The sequence below is a fragment of the Oncorhynchus clarkii genome, chromosome 10 (genome assembly GCF_045791955.1).
Source record: "Oncorhynchus clarkii lewisi isolate Uvic-CL-2024 chromosome 10, UVic_Ocla_1.0, whole genome shotgun sequence".
Taxonomy (NCBI): domain Eukaryota; kingdom Metazoa; phylum Chordata; class Actinopteri; order Salmoniformes; family Salmonidae; genus Oncorhynchus; species Oncorhynchus clarkii.
In genome coordinates this window covers 6647340-6667530 of record NC_092156.1, presented here as the reverse complement: position 1 = coordinate 6667530, position 20191 = coordinate 6647340, and the positions used below count along the sequence as shown (strand labels likewise).

The following is a 20191-nucleotide window of genomic DNA, read 5'->3' as shown; positions in this document are numbered from 1 at the left end:
GAAACCTAGAGAGGAACCAGGCTATGAGGGGTGGCCAGTCCTCTTCTGGCTGTGCCGGGTGGAGATTATAACAGAACATGGCCAAGATGTTCAAATATTCATAGATGACCAGCAGGGTCAAATAATAATAATCACTGTGGTTGTAGTGGGTGCAGCAAGTCAGCACCTCAGGAGTAAATGTCAGTTGGCTTTTCATAGCCCGATCATTAAGAGTATCTCTACCGCTCCTGCTGTCTCTAGAGAGTTGAAAACAGCAGGTTCCGGACAGGTAGCACGTCCTGTGAACAGGTCAGGGTTCCATAGCCGCAGGCAGAACAGTTGAAATATGAGTCTGGAAGGAGAGTTTACAGTCTAGCCAGACACCTAGGTGTTTGTAGTTGTCCACATATTCTAAGTCAGAGTAGTGATGCTGGACGGGCGGCCGGGTGCGGGCAGCGATCGGTTTGGAGGTTTGTTAACACTGTGTCCAAAGAAGGGCCAGATGTATACAGAATGGTGTCGTCAGCGTAGAGGTGGATCAGAGAATCACCAGCAGCAAGAGCAACATCATTGATATATACAGAGAAGAGTCAGCCCGAGAATTTAACCCTGTGGCACCCCCATAGAGAGTGCCAGAGGTCTGGACAACAGGCCCTCCGATTTGATACACTGAACTCTATCTGAGAAGTAGTTGATGAACCAGGCGAGGCAGTCAATTGAGAAACCAAGGCGGTTGAGTCTGCCGATAAGAATACTCTGATTGACAGAGTCGAAATCCTTGGCCAGGTCCATGAAGACGGCAGGGCAGGATGGATATAGGTCTGTAACAGTTTGGGTCTAGAGTGTCAACCCCTTTTAAGAGGGGGATGACCACGGAAGCTTTACAATCTTTAGGAATCTCGGACGATACGAAAGAGAGGTTGAACAGGCTAGTAGTAGGGGTTGCAACAATGGCGACGGATAATTTTAGAAAGAGAGGGTCCAGATTGTCTAGCCTGGCTGATTTGTACAGGTCCAGGTGTTACAGCTCTTTCAGAACATCTGCTATCTGGATTTGAGTGGAGGGAAGCTGGGGAGGCTTGAGCAAGTAACTGCGGGGGTGCGGAGCTGTTTGCAGGGGTTGGGGTAGCCAGGAGGAAAGCCTTAGAGAAATGCTTATTGAAATTCTCGATTATTGTGGATTTATCTATGGTGACAGTGTTTCCTATCTTCAGTGCAGTGGGCAGCTGGGAGGAGGTGTTCTTATTCTCCATGGACTTTACAGTGTCCCAAAAATGTTTGCGTTAGAGCTACAGGATGCAAATTTCTGTTTGAAAAAGCTACCCTTAGCTTTCCTAACTGACTGCGTGTATTGGTTCCTGACTTCCCTGAAAAGTTGCATATCGCGGGGACTATTCGATGCTTGTGCAGTCCAACACAGGGTGTTTTTGTGCTGGTCGAGGGCAGTCAGGTCTGGAGTGAACCAAAGGCTAAATCTGTTTTTAATTCTACATCTTTTGAAAGTGGCATGCTTATTTAAGATGGTGAGGAAATTACTTTTAAAGAACAACCAGGCATCCTCTACTGTCGGGATGAGGTCAATATCCTTCCAGGATACCCTGGCCAGGTCAATTAGAAAGGCCTGCTTGCAGAAGTGTTTCAGGGAGCGTTTGACAGTGATGAGGCCTAGCCTCATTTGACCGCGGACCCATAACGGATGCAGGCAATGAGGCAGTGATCGCTGAGATCCTGATTGAAAACAGCAGAGGTATATTTGGAGGGCACGTTGGTTAGGATGATATCTATGAGAGTGCTCACTACCATCCTTCTCTACCATGTCTTCTCACTACCATGCTGTGAGGACAGGTCTTTCATTCTCTCTGTCTTCTCACTACCATGCTGTGAGGACAGGTTTTTTCTTCTCACTACCATGCTGTGAGGACAGGTCTTTCATTCTCTCTGTCTTCTCGGTCTTCTCACTACCATGCTGTGAGGACAGGTCTTTCCTTCTCTCTACCATGCTGTGAGGACAGGTCTTTCATTCTCTCGGTCTTCTCTCTACCATGCTGTGAGGACAGGTATTTCATTCTCTCGGTCTTCTCACTACCATGCTGTGAGGACAGGTCTTTCATTCTCTCGGTCTTATCTCTACCATGCTGTGAGGACAGATCTTTCTTCCTCTCGGTTTTCTCTCTACCATGATGTGAGGACAGGTTTTTCCTTCTCTCTACCATGCTGTGAGGACGGGTCTTTCATTCTCTCGGTTTTCTCTCTACCATGATGTGAGGACAGGTTTTTCCTTCTCTCTACCATGCTGTGAGGACAGGTCTTTCCTTCTCTCTACCATGCTGTGAGGACAGGTCTTTCATTCTCTCGGTCTTCTCTCTACCATGCTGTGAGGACAGGTCTTTCATTCTCTCGGTTTTCTCTCTACCATGCTGTGAGGACAGGTCTTTCATTCTCTCGGTCTTCTCTCTACCATGCTGTGAGGACAGGTCTTTCATTCTCTCGGTCTTCTCTCTACCATGCTGTGAGGACAGGTCTTTCATTCTCTCGGTTTTCTCTCTACCATGCTGTGAGGACAGGTCTTTCATTCTCTCGGTTTTCTCTCTACCATGCTGTGAGGACAGGTCTTTCCTTCTCTCTACCATGCTGTGAGGACAGGTCTTTCCTTTTCTCTGTCTTCTCTCTACCATGCTGTGAGGACAGGTCTTTCATTCTCTCTGTCTTCTCACTACCATGCTGAGGACAGGTATTTCCTTCTCTCTGTCTTCTCACTACCATGCTGAGGACAGGTCTTTCCTTCTCTCTGTCTTCTCACTACCATGCTGAGGACAGGTCTTTCATTCTCTCTGTCTTCTCACTACCATGCTGAGGACAGGTCTTTCCTTCTCTCTGTCTTCTCACTACCATGCTGTGAGGACAGGTATTTCATTCTCTCGGTCTTCTCTCGGTCTTCTCACTACCATGCTGTGAGGACAGGTCTTTCATTCTCTCTTCTGTTAGTATGACTGACTAAGAGGTTATAGGAGTTCAGTGCCAGCCAGACTGTGGTGGGCTAATTGAACCCTTCCTAATGAGACTCATTGAGCTGTCATCTGTCATCCACTACCCTGTGAGCAGCAGCATTCGTTAGAGACTCTGCAGTACAAACACAACAACAGTGGGGGAAAACACTGTGAGAGGAGAGAGAGGAGGCTGAGTAATAGATATGGGAGTATGGAGGGAGAGGGGCTGTATAGTGACTATGGGAGTATGGAGGGAGAGGGGCTGTATAGTGACTATGGGAGTATGGAGGGAGAGGAGCTGTATAGTGACTATGGGAGTATGAAGGGAGAGGAAGGAGGCTGTATAGTGGCTATGGGAGTATGAGGGAGAGGGGCAGTATAGTGGCTATGGGAGTATGGAGGGAGAGGGGCTGTATAGTGGCTATGGGAGTATGGAGGGAGAGGGGCTGTATATTGACTATGGTAGTATGGAGGGAGAGGGGCTGTATAGTGGCTATGGGAGTATGGAGGGAGAGGGGCTGTATAGTGGCTATGGGAGTATGGAGGGAGGCAGTATAGTGGCTATGGGAGTATGAAAGAGAGGGGCAGTATAGTGGCTATGGGAGTATGAAGGGAGAGGAAGGAGGCTGTATAGTGGCTATGGGAGTATGGAGGGAGAGGAGGGAGGCTGTATATAGTAGCTATGGGAGTATGGAGGGAGAGGAGGGAGGCTGTATATAGTGGCTATGGGAGTATGGAGGGAGAGGAGGGAGGCTGTATAGTAGCTGTGGGAGTATGGAGAGAGAGGAGAGAGGCTGTATAGTGGCTATGGGAGTATGGAGGGAGAGGAGGGAGGCTGTATAGTAGCTGTGGGAGTATGGAGAGAGAGGAGAGAGGCTGTATAGTGGCTATGGGAGTATGGAGAGCAAAGAGGAGAGAAGGACTGTGGGAGTATGGAGGGAGAAGGGGAGAGGTGAGAAGGACTGTGGGAGTATGGAGGGAGAAGAGGAGAGGTGAGAAGGACTGTGGGAGTATGGAGGGAGAAGAGGAGAGGTGAGAAGGACTGTGGGAGTATGGAGGGAGAAGAGGAGAGGTGAGGCCTGTGGGAGTATGGAGGGAGAAGAGGAGAGGTGAGGCCTGTGGGAGTATGGAGGGAGAAGGGGAGAGGTGAGAAGGACTGTGGGAGTATGGAGGGAGAAGAGGAGAGGTGAGAAGGACTGTGGGAGTATGGAGGGAGAAGAGGAGAGGTGAGGCCTGTGGGAGTATGGAGGGAGAAGGGGAGAGGTGAGAAGGACTGTGGGAGTATGGAGGGAGAAGAGGAGAGGTGAGAAGGACTGTGGGAGTATGGAGGGAGAAGAGGAGAGGTGAGGCCTGTGGGAGTATGGAGGGAGAAGGGGAGAGGTGAGGCCTGTGGGAGTATGGAGGGAGAAGGGGAGAGGTGAGAAGGACTGTGGGAGTATGGAGGGAGAAGAGGAGAGGTGAGAAGGACTGTGGGAGTATGGAGGGAGAAGAGGAGAGGTGAGGCCTGTGGGAGTATGGAGGGAGAAGAGGAGAGGTGAGGCCTGTGGGAGTATGGAGGGAGAAGGGGAGAGGTGAGAAGGACTGTGGGAGTATGTTTCTCCTGGAGAAAGCAGTTGAATGTTAATGAACCAACACTATGAGAATGTGGTCTGGAAGCATTAACCAATCTACCGCACTACAGAGATGAATCATAGGCTCCAAAAGGTAGCCCCGCAACTGGTTTTCTAGCAAGCTGAAATGCTTATGGAACAGCAGTAAATATTGAAGATTCTACCTTTAAAGAACCTTAATGTATTAGTCTGGCAAGACCTGTACATGTTGAGTGGAAGCGATAAGGTTGCTAATGTGTTCATGGTGTTGATACGTTGTGTTCCGTCTCTGTGTTCCAGAATGGCACTGACTATAGGTTCTAGAGTTGATACGTTATGTTCTGTCTCTGTGTTCCAGAATGGCACTGACTATAGGTTCTAGAGTTGATACGTTGTGTCTCTGTGTTCCAGAATGGCACTGACTATAGGTTCTAGAGTTGATACGTTATGTTCTGTCTCTGTGTTCCAGAATGGCACTGACTATAGGTTCTAGAGTTGATACGTTGTGTCTCTGTGTTCCAGAATGGCACTGACTATAGGTTCTAGAGTTGATACGTTATGTTCTGTCTCTGTGTTCCAGAATGGCACTGACTATAGGTTCTAGAGTTGATACGTTATGTTCTGTCTCTGTGTTCCAGAATGGCACTGACTATAGGTTCTAGAGTTGATACGTTATGTTCTGTCTCTGTGTTCCAGAATGGCACTGACTATAGGTTCTAGAGTTGATACGCTATGTTCTGTCTCTGTGTTCCAGAATGGCACTGACTATGGCTTCCTGGTGCGTCAGAACTCAGAACTGCTGCGATCTCTGGATGAGATGGAGAAGACCTGCAACCACCTGAGAGAGGAGAACGGCCTGCTGGTAAAACACTGTTAACTCTATGGAGGGGCTAGACTACCCTAAAACTGGACTAACAGACTACAGGAGGGAGCTAGAGGCCTGGACTACACTACTCTACTGAGTTTAGGACACAGGGCAATTCCACAATGCTGAGACTCAGATTATTCACATTAAGGCCAGGCACCAAGTGGTGAAATGGTGTGATATGTGTGATATTTTAGTCCATTAATATTAGAAAATGTCTAAACAGTTATATACATTTTATTGCCGATTTTGTGCGTTTATCAGAGTGCCATCAGGTAGCTTGATTTCAGATGTGTCATGTATACAGATTAATAGGGAAATCTTTCTTCTTGCACAGCATGTAGGATAAATGTTTAAATCAAACAATTATATGAATCTGACTACTCACAATTGTATTATTGTTTATTATAATATTATCGTAGTATTGACTGCGTACTCAGTGCCGGCTGTGTTCATATTGGTCAATTACCATCAGGTAACTCACCAGCCCCACGCGGCTCGTAACACCAGCCAAACGTAACACCAGCCCCACGCGGCTCGCAACACACCAGCCCCACGCGGCTCGCAACACACCAGTCCCACGCGGCTCGCAACACACCAGCCCCACGCGGCTCGCAACACACCAGCCCCACGCGGCTCGCAACACACCAGCCCCACGCGGCTCGCAACACACCAGCCCCACGCGACTCGCAACACACCAGCCCCACGCGGCTCGCAACACACCAGCCCCACGCGGCTCGCGACACACCAGCCCCACGCGGCTCGTAACACCAGCCAAACGTAACACCAGCTCCACGCGGCTCGTAACACCAGCCAAACGTAACACCAGCTCCACGCGGCTCGTAACACCAGCCACACGCGGCTCGTAACACTAGCCCCACGCGGCTCGTAACACCAGCCAAACACGATAAAGGCAAACAAATCTTAAACTGCTAGAACTTTGTCAGAGCCTACGACCGCATGTAGTAGTACTTAATCACGTAGTGGTACTGAACCAGCAGACCTAGACCCTGTCACACTGAATGAGCCAAGACGTAGTGGTACTGAACCAGCAGACCTAGACCCTGTCTCACTGAATGAGCCAAGACGTAATGGTACTGAACCAGCAGACCTAAACCCTGTCACACTGCTTTCAATACTCTTCCAATTCTCTACTCAGCAAACTGGATGCAGTTTATCACAGTGCCATCCGTTTTGTTACTAAAGCACCTTATACCACCCACCACTGCGACCTGTATGCTCTAGTCAGCTGGCCCTCGCTACATATTCGTCGCCAGACCCACTGGCTCCAGGACATCTGCAAGTCCATGCTAGGTAAAGCTCTGCCTTTTCTCAGTTCACTGGTCACGATGGCAACACCCACCCGTAGCACGCGCTCCAGCAGGTGTATCTCACTGATCATCCCTAAAGCCAACACCTCATTTGGCCGCCTTTCCTTCCAGTTCTCTGCTGCCTGTGACTGGAACGAATTGCAAAAATCGCTGAAGTTGGAGACTTATCTCCCTCACCAACTTTAAACATCTGCTATCTGAGCAGCTAACCGATCGCAGCATCTGTACATAGTCCATCGGTAAATAGCCCACCCAATTTACCTACCTCATCCCCATACTGTTTTTATTTATTTACTTTTCTGCTCTTTTGCACACCAGTATCTCTTCCTGTACATGACCATCTGATAATTTATCACTCCAGTGCTAATCTTCTAAATTGTAACTATTCGCCTACCTCCTCATGCCTTTTGCACACAATGTACAGTATATAGACTCTAAGCCTTTATGGTACAATGGCCAGACGGAAGCCACTCCTCAGTAAAAGGCACACGGCAGCCCACTTGGAGTTTGCCAAAAGGCACCTAAAGACTCTCAGACCATGAAAAGCAAAAGTCTCTGGTGTGATGAAACCAAAATTGAATTCTTGGCCTGAATGCTAAGCGCCACGTCTGGAGGAAACCTGGCACCATCCCTACGGTGAAGCATGGTGGTGGCAGTATCATGCTGTGGGGATGTTTTTCAGTGGCAGGGACTGGGAGACGAGTCAGGATCGAGGCAAAGATGAATGGAGCAAAGTACAGAGAGATCCTTGATGAAAACCTGCTTCAGAGCGCTTAGGACCTCAGACTGGGGGGGAAGGTTCACTTTCCAACAGGACAATGACCCTAAGCACACAGCCAAGACAACGCAGGAGTGGCTTCTGGACAAGTCTCTGAATGTCCTTGAGTGGCCCAGCCAGAGCCCGAACTTGAACCCGATCAAACATCTCTGGAGAGACCTAAAAATAGCTGTGCAGCAATGCCCCCCAAATACAACCTGACAGAGCTTGAGAGGATCTGCAGAGAAGAATGGGAGAAACTCCCCAAATACAGGTGTGGCAGCCTTGTAGCGTCATACCCAAGAAGACTCGAGGCTGTAATCGCTGCCAGGTTCTTCAAAGTACTGAATAAAGGGTCTGAATATTTATGTCAATTTGATATTTCATTATTTTTTTTATTATTATAAATTAGCAAAAATGTCTAAACTTGTTTCTGCTTTGTCGTTATACTGCATTGTGTGTAGATTGATGAGGAAAAAAACGTTGTAATACATTTTAGAATAAGGCTGTAACCTAACAAAATGTGGAAAAAGGTCAAGGGGTCAGAATACTTTCCTAAAGCACTGTATTTTCTCCCAGAGGGAATTGTTGATATGTTATCTTCTTTAATAAAAAATGTATTTAGTACTTGACAGATAGAAAGATGAAAATAGTAATTATCCACAATCTGCTCTGGACAAGTCCGGTCCTGCATGTCTTAACAAAATGAAATTAGAATATTTACTTTAGCCGGTGTTAGGAAAAGTTCATTTGCATGGTATGCAAATATGTAATTAATGACATATCGCTTCATTTGTACATTTATAAAAAATACTTATGAACTGTTTCTACAAAAAAAATAAGTATATTTGTCTACATTCAACTGGTAAAAGTTGATTGTGATCTGATTAAGTGGAACAAAACTCCCTATTACAGTGTGTTGCCTGGCCTTAAAATGTATGTCAAGCAAAAAACAATGATTGCAAACCGTAACTCTATGCTCAAGGACTACTTTTAACCATTTCCACTGAACATTTTACAAAAGCACATTTACTTGAGCAGTGCAGATGCAAAGTTTGTTCAACAGAAGACGGCACAAACCGTTTTTGTCAAATGTTCTGTGGAAGTAGAGTTGGTATGGCTTGTTTAACATTGTAAATCGTTGTTTTTGTTTGTTTGTTGGACACACATTTTAAAGGGAACGATGGTATTCTCAGCGTCACTCTGTTACAGTGGAATTGCCCCCCCACAAAAGACCAAGTTTCAAAGGTCTTGGGAAAAAGTTTCCAGAGCTGTGGAGTTAAAACTTAAAACCAGAACTAGCTTTTGAGCTCTTCTCTTCAGTTCCAGCTACTGTACTATTTTTGGTCCTGTTCTCACAACACCTGTCCTGTCCTGCTGTGTCAGACAGAGCTGCAGGCCTGTGGAGGAGGGTTTTGATACATCTCTCTCACACGGTGTTGGTGGCACCTTAATTGGGGAGGACGGGCTCATGGTAACGGCTGGAGCAGAATAAATGGAATGGTATCAAATACACCAAACACATGGTCTCCATGGTTTCCATGGTCTCCATGGTTTCGATGCCATTCCATTTGCTCCGTTCCAGGCATTATTATGAGCCCCGTCCTCCCCTCGGCAACTACCACTGACCTCTCTCTTTATCCTTCTCTCACACTGCAGCGTAAGAGCAGCGCCCCGGAGACGGAGGAGAAGGTGAAGCGTTTGAGGAGGAAGAACATAGAGCTGGCTGTCATCGCTAGGAGGCTGGAGGACAGAGCACACAAACTACAGGAGGCTAACCTCAAAGTGGTACACTACACCTACTCTACAGATATAGTCTAGACTCTAGTGTCTTACTCTTTACACGTACAGTCTAGACCAGTGGTCACCAACCTTTTCTGAGTCAAGATCACTTTCAGTCAAAAAGCAAGCTACTGCTCAGATTTTATTTATTTTTTACATTTAACCTCACACAAAACAGTTTTGTAGGAATGAGGTTTGGGCAGTTGGCCTAATACATTATCACAGCATATTGGCTATATGATTGGCCTGCCAATATTGTTATTAAATCAGACGATATTATATTTAAAAACTCGAGCTTTGATAACAAAATAGATCAGTTGGTTTGGCACTGTGCAGGTAGGTCTATGATGAATTGAAATCATTTGATTTTTGTTTTACTGGACTGGTGTTACCTGCATCTGATGGTCAACAAAGAAAAATCACGACGTCAGTGGTCTTCACGTCGAAAAGTCGGAGCTCTAGAAAGATGATCCAGTTTCTGACTTTTCCCAACCGCATCTCAGGGTCCCTGCTCTCTCCTTCCTTTCCTCCGTTGAGACTGACCAGAGAGAGGGGACACCGTCTTCCACCTGCTCTCTCCTTCCTTTCCCCCTGTGAGACTGGCCAGAGTGAGGGGACACCGTCTTCCACCTGCTCTCTCCTTCCTTTCCTCCGGTGAGACTGGCCAGAGTGAGGGGACACCGTCTTCCACCTGCTCTCTCCTTCCTTTCCTCCGGTGAGACTGACCAGAGTGAGGGGACACCGTCTTCCACCTGCTCTCTCCTTCCTTTCCTCCGGTGAGACTGGCCAGAGGGGGGACACCGTCGTCCACCTGATGCCGAAACTCAAGTCGCACCGCATCTACCTCATGTACAAATTCATGTTGTTCCTATGACCAGAGAAAGTTAAATATTCCTTAATATTAAAATCAACACGATGAGCTGCTAATAATAATAAAACGCAAGGCTATCGATACTTGGCTACTCATTCATTGCAGGTGCAGCCCGAGCGGAAGTACGGAGAAGCTCGTTTTCTAATATCGTTGAATAAAAACAATGACAGTGCTGAATATAAACTTAAACATGAACTCACTCATAAAAACAGCAGCTATTTTCTGTGTTCGTTGTCAGTCTCTCTGTGGTCATGGTTTTAAAAGTGATTAAATCTTACGCAGGCTAGTAGCCTATTAAACTTGTCTGTAGCCAGGGTCATGGAAGCGCTGTAGCCACGGTGATTTGAGCTATCCGATTGGACAGAGCAGTAGGTTAACTCGATTTAGTCACAGATTTGAAGGTCTACCGGGTACGCGGTGAGTTTGTCTCATAGGAACACTTTGCTTACTCGGTGCGCAGGACTTTTGAATCAAGTGCACCTAACGGCAACAGCTCAACACGATTTAAAAAAAGGAGCGCAAGCCTTTATCGTTTCTTGGCTTTTCTACAGAAATATCGCTATTGACTGGTTGGCAACCACTGGTCTAGACTCTGGTGCCTCACTCTGTACACATATAGTCTAGACCATACCTCAGTGGTACATACAGAGACGCCTATCCCTGTTTACAGATACGTCAAACGGGTACCCCGAGCTGACAAGGTAAACATCTGTCGTTAACCCACTGTTCCTAGGCTGTCATTGTAAATAAGAATTTGTTCTCTAAGCCTTGCAGTAAGGCAATAGATATATCTGTAAACGGTAATGGGCCTGCTTGTACCCGTTTGAGGTATCTGTAAACGGCAATAGGCCGCGTGTACCAGATTCAGGTATCTGTAAATGTAATTTATTTTCGTTTACCTTAATTTAACTAGGCAAGGGTCCTTTTTTCAGAATTCAGATGTACCCAAAGTAAACTGCCTGTTAATCAGGCCCAGAAGCCAGGATATGAATATAATTAGTATCATTGGGTAGAAAACACTTTGAAGTTTGTAGAAATTTTAAAATAATGTATGAGACTATAACACAATTGATATGGTAGGAGAAAATCCAAAGAAAAACCACGCCGGAATATTTTCTTTTGAAGTCCCAGGCTCTTATAATGGAAAGCTATGGGTCCTATGCAATTCCAGCTCCCAGATTGCAATTTCTATGGCTTCCACTAGGTGTCAGTCTTTGTTCAAGGTTTCAGGCGTGTTTCTTCCAAAACGAAGAAGAATTTGGAGTTTTGGTACAAAGAGTCACAGTGGAAAAATCAGTCTGTCGGCGCGCGAGGAAGAGGACGCGAGGAAGAGGACGCGTTAATTTAACTTTTCTATTGAACATACTTTATGAAATATTATAGTTTATTTTAGGCGGACACTTGGAAAATGTAGTCTCTTATGGTCAATCTTCCAATGATATGCCTACAAATACGTCAGAATGCTGCCGACATCTTGGGGAAACGGCAGAAGGTCTAAGCTTATTCCTGTCGCATTCACAGCCATATAAGGAGACATTAGAAAACAGAGCTTCAGAAATTCTGCTCATTTCCTGTTTGACGTATCATCTTGGTTTCGCCTGTAGAATGAGTTCTGGGGCACTTACAGACAAAATCTTTGCAGATTCTGAAACTTCAGAGTGTTTTCTTTCCAAAACTGTCAAGAATATGCATAGTCGAGCATCTTTTCGTGACAAAATATCGCGCTTAAAACAGGAACGTTTTTTATCCAAAAATGAAATAGCGCCCTTAGAGATGCAACTGGTTTTAATTTAACTTTTCTATTGAACATACTTTATGAAATATTATAGTTTATCTACATTTTAGGGTACCTGACGATTAAATAGAAACCTTGTTTGAACAAAGTTTAAGCGGTAGCTTTTTGGATTCCTTTGTCTGCATGTTGAATGAGTGGATTACGGAAATCGATGGCACCAACTAAACTGACTTTTTGCGATATAAAAAAAGGATTTTATCTAACAAGACGACCATTCATGTTGTAGCTGGGACCCTTGGGATTGCAAACAGAGGAAGATTTTCAAAAAGTAAGTGATTATTTAATCGCTATTTGTGATTTTATGAAGCCTGTGCTGGTTGAAAAATATGTTGATGTGGGGCGCTATCCTCAAACAATCAGATGATATGCTTTTGATGTAAAGCCTATTGTATGTCGTACAATGCAGTTAGCGTTTCCCGAATTTAAGCTTTTAACCGATATAACATACTTGTATGTTCATAAATGTTTAATATTCCGATTATTTATTTGAATTGCGTGCCCTCCAATTTCACCGGATGTTGTCGACAGGTGTCCCGCTAGCAAGTGTTAACCTCTTCACAGTTCTCACTGCTCTGCAGACTTGGGCTCAAGTAGTAGTTTTCTTTCAAACACTTTGAGCTATGCTTGATTGAGTTGCCTGGCACATTTGAACCAATGGAATAGTTCCAAAAGTGCAAACCCTGCATCAGGAAGGCTCATAGAAACGGTCAAAGAAAACAATACAGGCTCTGCTTGCCACTGCTCTGCACCAATGATGGAAGGGCGTGACTGCTTGAAGAACCCAGCTCTGCACCAATGATGGAAGGGCGTGACTGCTTGAAGAACCCAGCTCTGCACCAATGACGGAAGGGCGTGACTGCTTGAAGAACCCAGCTCTGCACCAATGATGGAAGGGCGTGACTGCTTGAAGAACCCAGCTCTGCACCAATGATGGAAGGGCGTGACTGCTTGAAGAACCCAGCTCTGCACCAATGATGGAAGGGCGTGACTGCTTGAAGAACCCAGCTCTGCACCAATGACGGAAGGGCGTGACTGCTTGAAGAACCCAGCTCTGCACCAATGACGGAAGGGCGTGACTGCTTGAAGAACCCAGCTCTGCACCAATGACGGAAGGGCGTGACTGCTTGAAGAACCCAGCTCTGCACCAATGACGGAAGGGCGTGACTGCTTGAAGAACCCAGCTCTGCACCAATGACGGAAGGGCGTGACTGCTTGAAGAACCCAGCTCTGCACCAATGATGGAAGGGCGTGACTGCTTGAAGAACCCAGCTCTGCACCAATGATGGAAGGGCGTGACTGCTTGAAGAACCCAGCTCTGCACCAATGACGGAAGGGCGTGACTGCTTGAAGAACCCAGCTCTGCACCAATGACGGAAGGGCGTGACTGCTTGAAGAACCCAGCTCTGCACCAATGACGGAAGGGCGTGACTGCTTGAAGAACCCAGCTCTGCACCAATGACGGAAGGGCGTGACTGCTTGAAGAACCCAGCTCTGCACCAATGATGGAAGGGCGTGACTGCTTGAAGAACCCAGCTCTGCTTGACACTGCTCTGCACCAATGACGGAAGGGCGTGACTGCTTGAAGAACCCAGCTCTGCACCAATGATGGAAGGGCGTGACTGCTTGAAGAACCCAGCTCTGCACCAATGACGGAAGGGCGTGACTGCTTGAAGAACCCAGCTCTGCACCAATGATGGAAGGGCGTGACTGCTTGAAGAACCCAGCTCTGCACCAATGATGGAAGGGCGTGACTGCTTGAAGAACCCAGCTCTGCACCAATGATGGAAGGGCGTGACTGCTTGAAGAACCCAGCTCTGCTTGACACTGCTCTGCACCAATGACGGAAGGGCGTGACTGCTTGAAGAACCCAGCTCTGCACCAATGATGGAAGGGCGTGACTGCTTGAAAGAATAGATAAACACTGTTCCTGCTAGTGTCACTGTTTTTATTAAAGCTTACGTGTCCACTGTCTTGGCCTTCACCAGAGGGCCTGCCTCCTTAACAAGTGGCAACCACTCGCTCCACCAGGCCTGGGCTAATCAGCCACTCCCTCCCCCTCCCTCCCCCAGGTCTGGGCTAATCAGCCACTCCCTTCCCCCTCCCCCAGGCCTGGGCTAATCAGCCACTCCCTTCCCCCTCCCTCCCCCAGGCCTGGGCTAATTAGTACAACCTCCTGCCTCAATCCAGGCCACCAGGCCAGCCACCATTGGCTGCCTCAGTATTCCACACAGGACCTGTTCACTAGCCTGAGAAATACCCTCTCCCTCTCTATAGCCCTCTTTCTCTTTCCCCCTCTCAACCTCCCTCTCTTTCTCCCTCTCAACCTACCTCTCTCTAGCCCTCTCAATTCAATTCAAGGGCTTTATTGGCATGGGTAACATGTGTTAACATTGCCAAAGCAAGTGAGGTAGATAATATATAAAGTGAAATAAACAATACAAATTAACAGTAAACATTACACATACAGAAGTTTCAAAACAATAAAGACATTTCTCCCTCTCAACCTCCCTCTCTCCAGCCCTCTCTTTTTCTCCCTCTCAACCTACCTCTCTATAGCCCTCTTTCTTCCTCTCAACCTCCCTTTCTATACCCCTCTTTCTCCTACTCAACCTACCTATCTCTAGCCCTCTTTCTCTTTCTCCCTCTTTCTCCCTCTCTCTAGCCCTCTTTCTCTTTCTCCCTCTCAACCTCCCTCACTCTAGCCCTCTTTCTCCCTCTTTCTCCCTCTCTCTAGCCCTCTCTCTTTCTCCCTCTCAACCTCCCTCACTCTAGCCCTCTTTCTCCCTCTCAACCTCCCTCTCTCTAGCCCTCTCTCTTTCTCCCTCTCAACCTCCCTCTCTCTAGCCCTCTCTCTTTCTCCCTCTCAACCTCCCTCTCTCTAGCCCTCTTTCTCTTTCTCCCACTCAACCTCCCTCTCTCTAGCCCTCTTTCTCCCTCTCAACCTCCCTCTCTCTAGCCCTCTTTCTCCCTCTCAACCTCCCTCTCTCTAGCCCCCTCTCTTACTCCCTCTCAACCTCCCTCTCTCTAGCCCTCTCTCTTTCTCCCTCTCAACCTCCCTCTCTCTAGCCCTCTTTCTCTTTCTCCCTCTCAACCTCCCTCTCTAGCCCTCTTTCTCTTTCTCCCTCTCAACCTCCCTCTCGCTCTCCCTCTCATCCTCCCCCTCTCTATCCCCCTCTCTCTCTCTATCCCCCCTCTCCCTCTCTATCCTTCTCTCTATCCTTCTCTCTATCTCCCTCTCACTCTCACTCTCCCTCTCACCCTCCCTCTCTCTATCCCTCTCTCTCGCTCTCCCTCTCACCCTCCCTCCCTCTCTATTGCTCACCATCCCTCTCTCTCTCTCTCTCTCTCTCTCCTCATTCTTTCTCCCCTTATCTCTCTTCTCCCACCCCGTTCTCCTTTTCCTAGAGCAGCACAGCACAATCAATAGTAAAGCCTCAGCCATCAAATGAGAAGCAAAAGACAGACCTTTCAGAGTGTCCAAAGCTATTTCTTCTTCGTTTGTACTTGACTTTTGAACAGGGCTGACCGAAATGTTATTTATAGACTGTCTTTGATATTTAATTAAAACACTTTGAAATGATAGTTACGTGCTGAGCTCTCCGTCTCCACAACGCACGTCTGCGTGCTTATGTTGATTTTCGTCTATCTCCATCAGACACGTTCATGGTACAACAGGTTCAAACACCAAAACCAACTATGACACCAACTATCTTAATTTGAGGACAGGTCGAAACACGTGAAACATTCATGGATATTTAGCTCGCTTTCTGTTGCTAGCTACTTTGTCCCCAGAGAGATGAGATTCTTCAAAGTAGCCACAATTTTCCTTGACAGCTTTGCACACTCTTGGCATTCTCTCAAATCACATTACCTGGAATGCTTTTCCAACAGTCTTGAAGACGTTCCCACATATGCTGAGCACTTGTTTGATGCTTTTCCTTCACTCTGCTGTCCGACATATCTCAAACCATCTCAACTGGGTTGAGGTCGGGTGATTGTGAAGGCCAGGTCATCTGATGCAGCGCTCCATCACTTCTTTCTTGATCAAATAGCCCTGACACAGCCTAGAGGTGTGTTTTGAGTCAATATCCTGTTATAAAACAAATTATAGTCTTTGCAGCAATTCAACCACGAAGGCCTGATTCATGCAGTCTCCTCTGAACAGTTGATGTTGAGATGTGTCTGTTACTTTAACTCTTGTTTGGCATTTATTTGTCTGCAATTTCTGAGGTTAGTAACTTAACTCTAATGAACTTATCTTCTGCAGCAGAGGTAACTCTGGGTCTTCCTTTCCTGTGGTGGTCCTCATGAGAGCCAGTTTCATCATAGTGCTTGATGTTTTTTGCAACTTCACTTGAAGAAACTTTAGAAGTTCTTGAAATTTTACAGATTGACTGACCTTCTTGTCTTAAAGTAATGATGGACTGTCGTTTCTCTTTGCTTATTTGAGCTGTTCTTGCCATAATATGGACTAGGTCTTTTACCAAATAGGGCTATCTTCTGTATACCACCCCTACCTAGTCACAACACGACTGATTGACTCAAACACATTAAGAAGGAAAGAAATTCCACAAATTAACTTTTTAACAAGGCACACCTGTTAATTAAAATGCATTCCAGGTGACTACCTCATGAAGCTGGTTGAGAGAATGCCAAGATTGTGCAAAGCTGTCATCAAGGCAAATGGTGGTTACTTTAAATAAACCTTTAAAATATTTGATTTGTTTAACACTTTGTTGGTTACTACATGATTCCATATGTGTTATTTAATGCATAGTTTTGATGTCTTCACTATTATTCTACAATGTAGAAAATAGTTGTAAAAAAAAAAAAAAAAACTTGAATGAGTAGGTGTGTCCATGCTTTTGACTGGTACTGTATATATTTCACAAAAGTAGTTCACTGGGCCTTTAATAGTACATTATTAGAGGAAAAAATTATAATTTGAAAATGTTGATTTTTGACTGAGAGTTGGAACCTTGAATGACTAGCCTACAGGGAATAGCTAGACTTTAACTATATAATACTTACTGAAAAGGTCAAGGGGTATAAGTCCACTATATAACATGAGAACACGACCAGTCAGAACTGGGGTATTTGTGATGAACAGTCCTTCTTTGTGTTGACCCTTAACCTCTAGCCCTTCCCGTCTGTCTAGGTGAATGCCCCAGCTCCGGTGGAGCTGTACAAGCGGGCGTTCGCCCGTCAACGAGCCCGTGACCTGGCGCAGCACGCAGACACATTGCTCTCCAAGGACAAGGAGATCGCCGCCCTGCAGCAGGAGTGTAGGGAGATGGAGACGCGCTTGGGCACAGCCAAGGTACACAATACCATATCCCAGCAGCAGCCAATTCATCCCCTGAACACGGTCTTTCAATAACAAACTGGAGTATGTGTTTTAGATGGACTACTTTGCAGACATAGTAGAATAATCCCTGATCTAAAAATCCCCTTGCATGTCAAATAACTAGTCACTCATTATGTAATCAATAACTAACTGGTGGTTCTGCTCCTCTTCTTGCTCAAACTCATCCAAAGCACTGAACATTTCAATAAGAAACCCTATTATCTAAGAGGAGCAGTAGGCCCACTGAAGGATCACTGTATCATCCATTGTAGTCAGTCCTAGTCACCAACCTCATCGAAGGTCTATAATGCCTCAGTTCTGCCCTCTGCTGGGCAGGATAAACCCTCTCTCTAAGCCTGAACTGGTGACTGGGCTGTACTGATGCACATGTGTAGATAGATGTCAGTGGTGAGAAGAGGGAGGTTGTAAATAACTATTTTAAAAGTATTTCTCTCTTTGACTGTCTGCGACTAAGATCTCATTTTCCTGGACTTAACATCTGCTTGGGAGTATTACCCCAGGGTGAACTGGATTGATGATAGGTAGTTTTATCCAGCAGTAATGTATATTAGCCTGTGAAGCAGTTGTTGTGGGGGTAATACTCCCAAGCAGATGTTAAGTCCAGGAAAATTAGATCTTAGTCACAGACAGTCAAAGAGAGAAATAATTTAAAAATAGGCATTTACAACCTCCCTTTCCACAAGGGCTCAACGGCAGACAATGGGCATCTAGGATTTGCCAGCTCACTTCCCGCCAGAACGAACCCGAGTGAACAAATAACATAACAATTACATTCTTGTTTAATTTAATGAATTAACTATTTCAGAAACAAAGTTATGCAACACCCAATGCCCCTGTGTGAAAAAAGTAATTTCCCCCTTATACTCATCAACATGTCGTCAAAAAAAAAAAAACTTCTGACTCATCTCTCCATGGAACATTCTTCCACGAGTCTTGATGATCATCCAGGTTCTTTCAGGTGCTTTTGTGGCAAATTTGAGTCAACTTTTTGGATGACATGGGTCCCATTATGTCTGGTGAAAACCAAACAGTGCATTCCACAGTAAGAACCTCCGTACTAACGGTCAAGCATGGTGGTGGGAGTGTGATGGTTTGGGGATGTTTTGCTGCCTCAGGACCTGGACGACTTGCCTTAAAATATAAGGAATGCTCTGTATCAGACACGTCTACAGGATAATGTCAGGCCATCTGTCTGTGAGCTGAAGCACAGCTGGGTCATGCAGCAAGATAATTATACAAAATACACAATCAAGTCTACGTGAAAATGGCTTAAAAAGCAACAAATTTGACATTTTTTGAATGGCCTAGTCCAAGTCCAGACCTAATCCCATTTGAGATGTTGTGGCAGGACTTTAAACGAGCAGTTCATGTATGAAAACCCACAAATGTCGCTCAGTTAAAACAGTTCTGCATGGAAGAGTGGGACAAAATTCCTCCACAGCGAAGTGAGAGACTGATCAACAACTACAGGAAGTGTTTGGTTGGAGTCATTGCAGCTAAAGGAGGAACAACCAGTTATTGAGTATAAGGGGGGCAAGTACTTTTTCACACAGGGGCATTGGGTGTTGCATAACTTTGTTCATGAAATAAATTAAATAAGTATGTAATTGTTGTGTTATTTGTTCACTCCGGTTCCTTTAATCTAATATTAGGTTTTGGGTTGAAGATCTGATACTATTCATTGTCAAAAATATGCAAAAATAGAGAATATATATATTTCTGTATGTTGAAATATCTTTGACCTCTGTGTTGCAGGGCTCCCCAGTCCCGTCTGGCGTAGTGGAGTTTGAGAGGCTGCTAAGGGAGTCCCAGAAGGAGGTGCTGAGGCTCCAGAGGCAACTGTCAATCTCCTCCTCCAGAGTCATCTCCTCCAGAGTCATCTCCCCTAAAGACACTTCCTGTAAAGACACCTCCTGTGAAGACACCTCTTTCAGAGTCACCTCCCCTAAAGACATCTCCTCCAGAGTCATCTCCCCTAAAGACACTTCCTGTAAAGACACCTCCTCCAGAGTGACCTCCTGTAAAGACACCTGCTGTAAAGACACCTCCTCCAGAGTCACATCCTCTAAAGACACCTCCTCCAGAGTCACATCCTCTAAAGACACCTCCTCCAGAGTCACCTCCTATAAAGACACCTCCTGTAAAGACACCTCCCCTAAAGACATCTCCTCCAGAGTCACCTCCTATAAAGACACCTCTTATAAAGACACCTCCGGGAAAGACACCTCCAGAGTCACCTCCCCTAAAGACACCTTCTCCAGAGTCACCTCCCCTAAAGACCCCTCCTCCAGAGTCACCTTCCTTAAAGACGCCTCCTGGAAAGACACCTCCTCTAAAGACGCCTGTTGCAGAGTCGCCTCTTGTAAAGACACCTCTTGTAAAGACACCTCCTGTAAAGACACCTCCTGTAAAGACACCTCCTGTAAAGACACCTCCTGTAAAGACACCTCCTGTAAAGAGCCCTCCGGCAGGAAACACAACGGACACGAAAGGCCCTGCATAACAAAGGAGGTAAGGAAGGATTGGATCTATTTCCTCTCTGTCAGCCATAGGCTGCTCTGCCCAGCTACAGCACTAACCCCTGGCTCTCTCACAGCAATAGGCTGCTCTGCCCAGCTACAATACGAACCCCTGGCTCTCTCTCAGCCATAGGCTGCTCTGCCCAGCTACAATAAGAACCCCTGGCTCTCTCTCAGCCATAGGCTGCTCTGCCCAGCTACAATACTAACCCCTGGCTCTCTCTCAGCCATAGGCTGCTCTGCCCAAATACAATACTAACCCCTGGCTCTCTCTCAGCCATAGGCTGCTCTGCCCAGCTACAATACTAACCCTTGCTGGCTCTCTCTCAGCCATAGGCTGCTCTGCCC

General features: G+C 46.2%; 1 protein-coding gene across 1 annotated transcript in view; it reads left to right on the top strand.

The window, feature by feature from the left end:
* Nucleotides 1-20191, top strand: part of LOC139419808 (peripheral-type benzodiazepine receptor-associated protein 1-like) — a 193532-nt gene that overhangs the window by 64407 nt on the left and 108934 nt on the right. Inside the window, exons 2-5 of the mRNA XM_071169793.1 lie at nucleotides 5310-5417; nucleotides 9168-9296; nucleotides 17115-17276; nucleotides 19080-19835. Of these exons, the coding sequence (XP_071025894.1) occupies nucleotides 5310-5417; nucleotides 9168-9296; nucleotides 17115-17276; nucleotides 19080-19835 (1155 nt within the window). The remainder of the gene's footprint in view (nucleotides 1-5309; nucleotides 5418-9167; nucleotides 9297-17114; nucleotides 17277-19079; nucleotides 19836-20191) is intronic.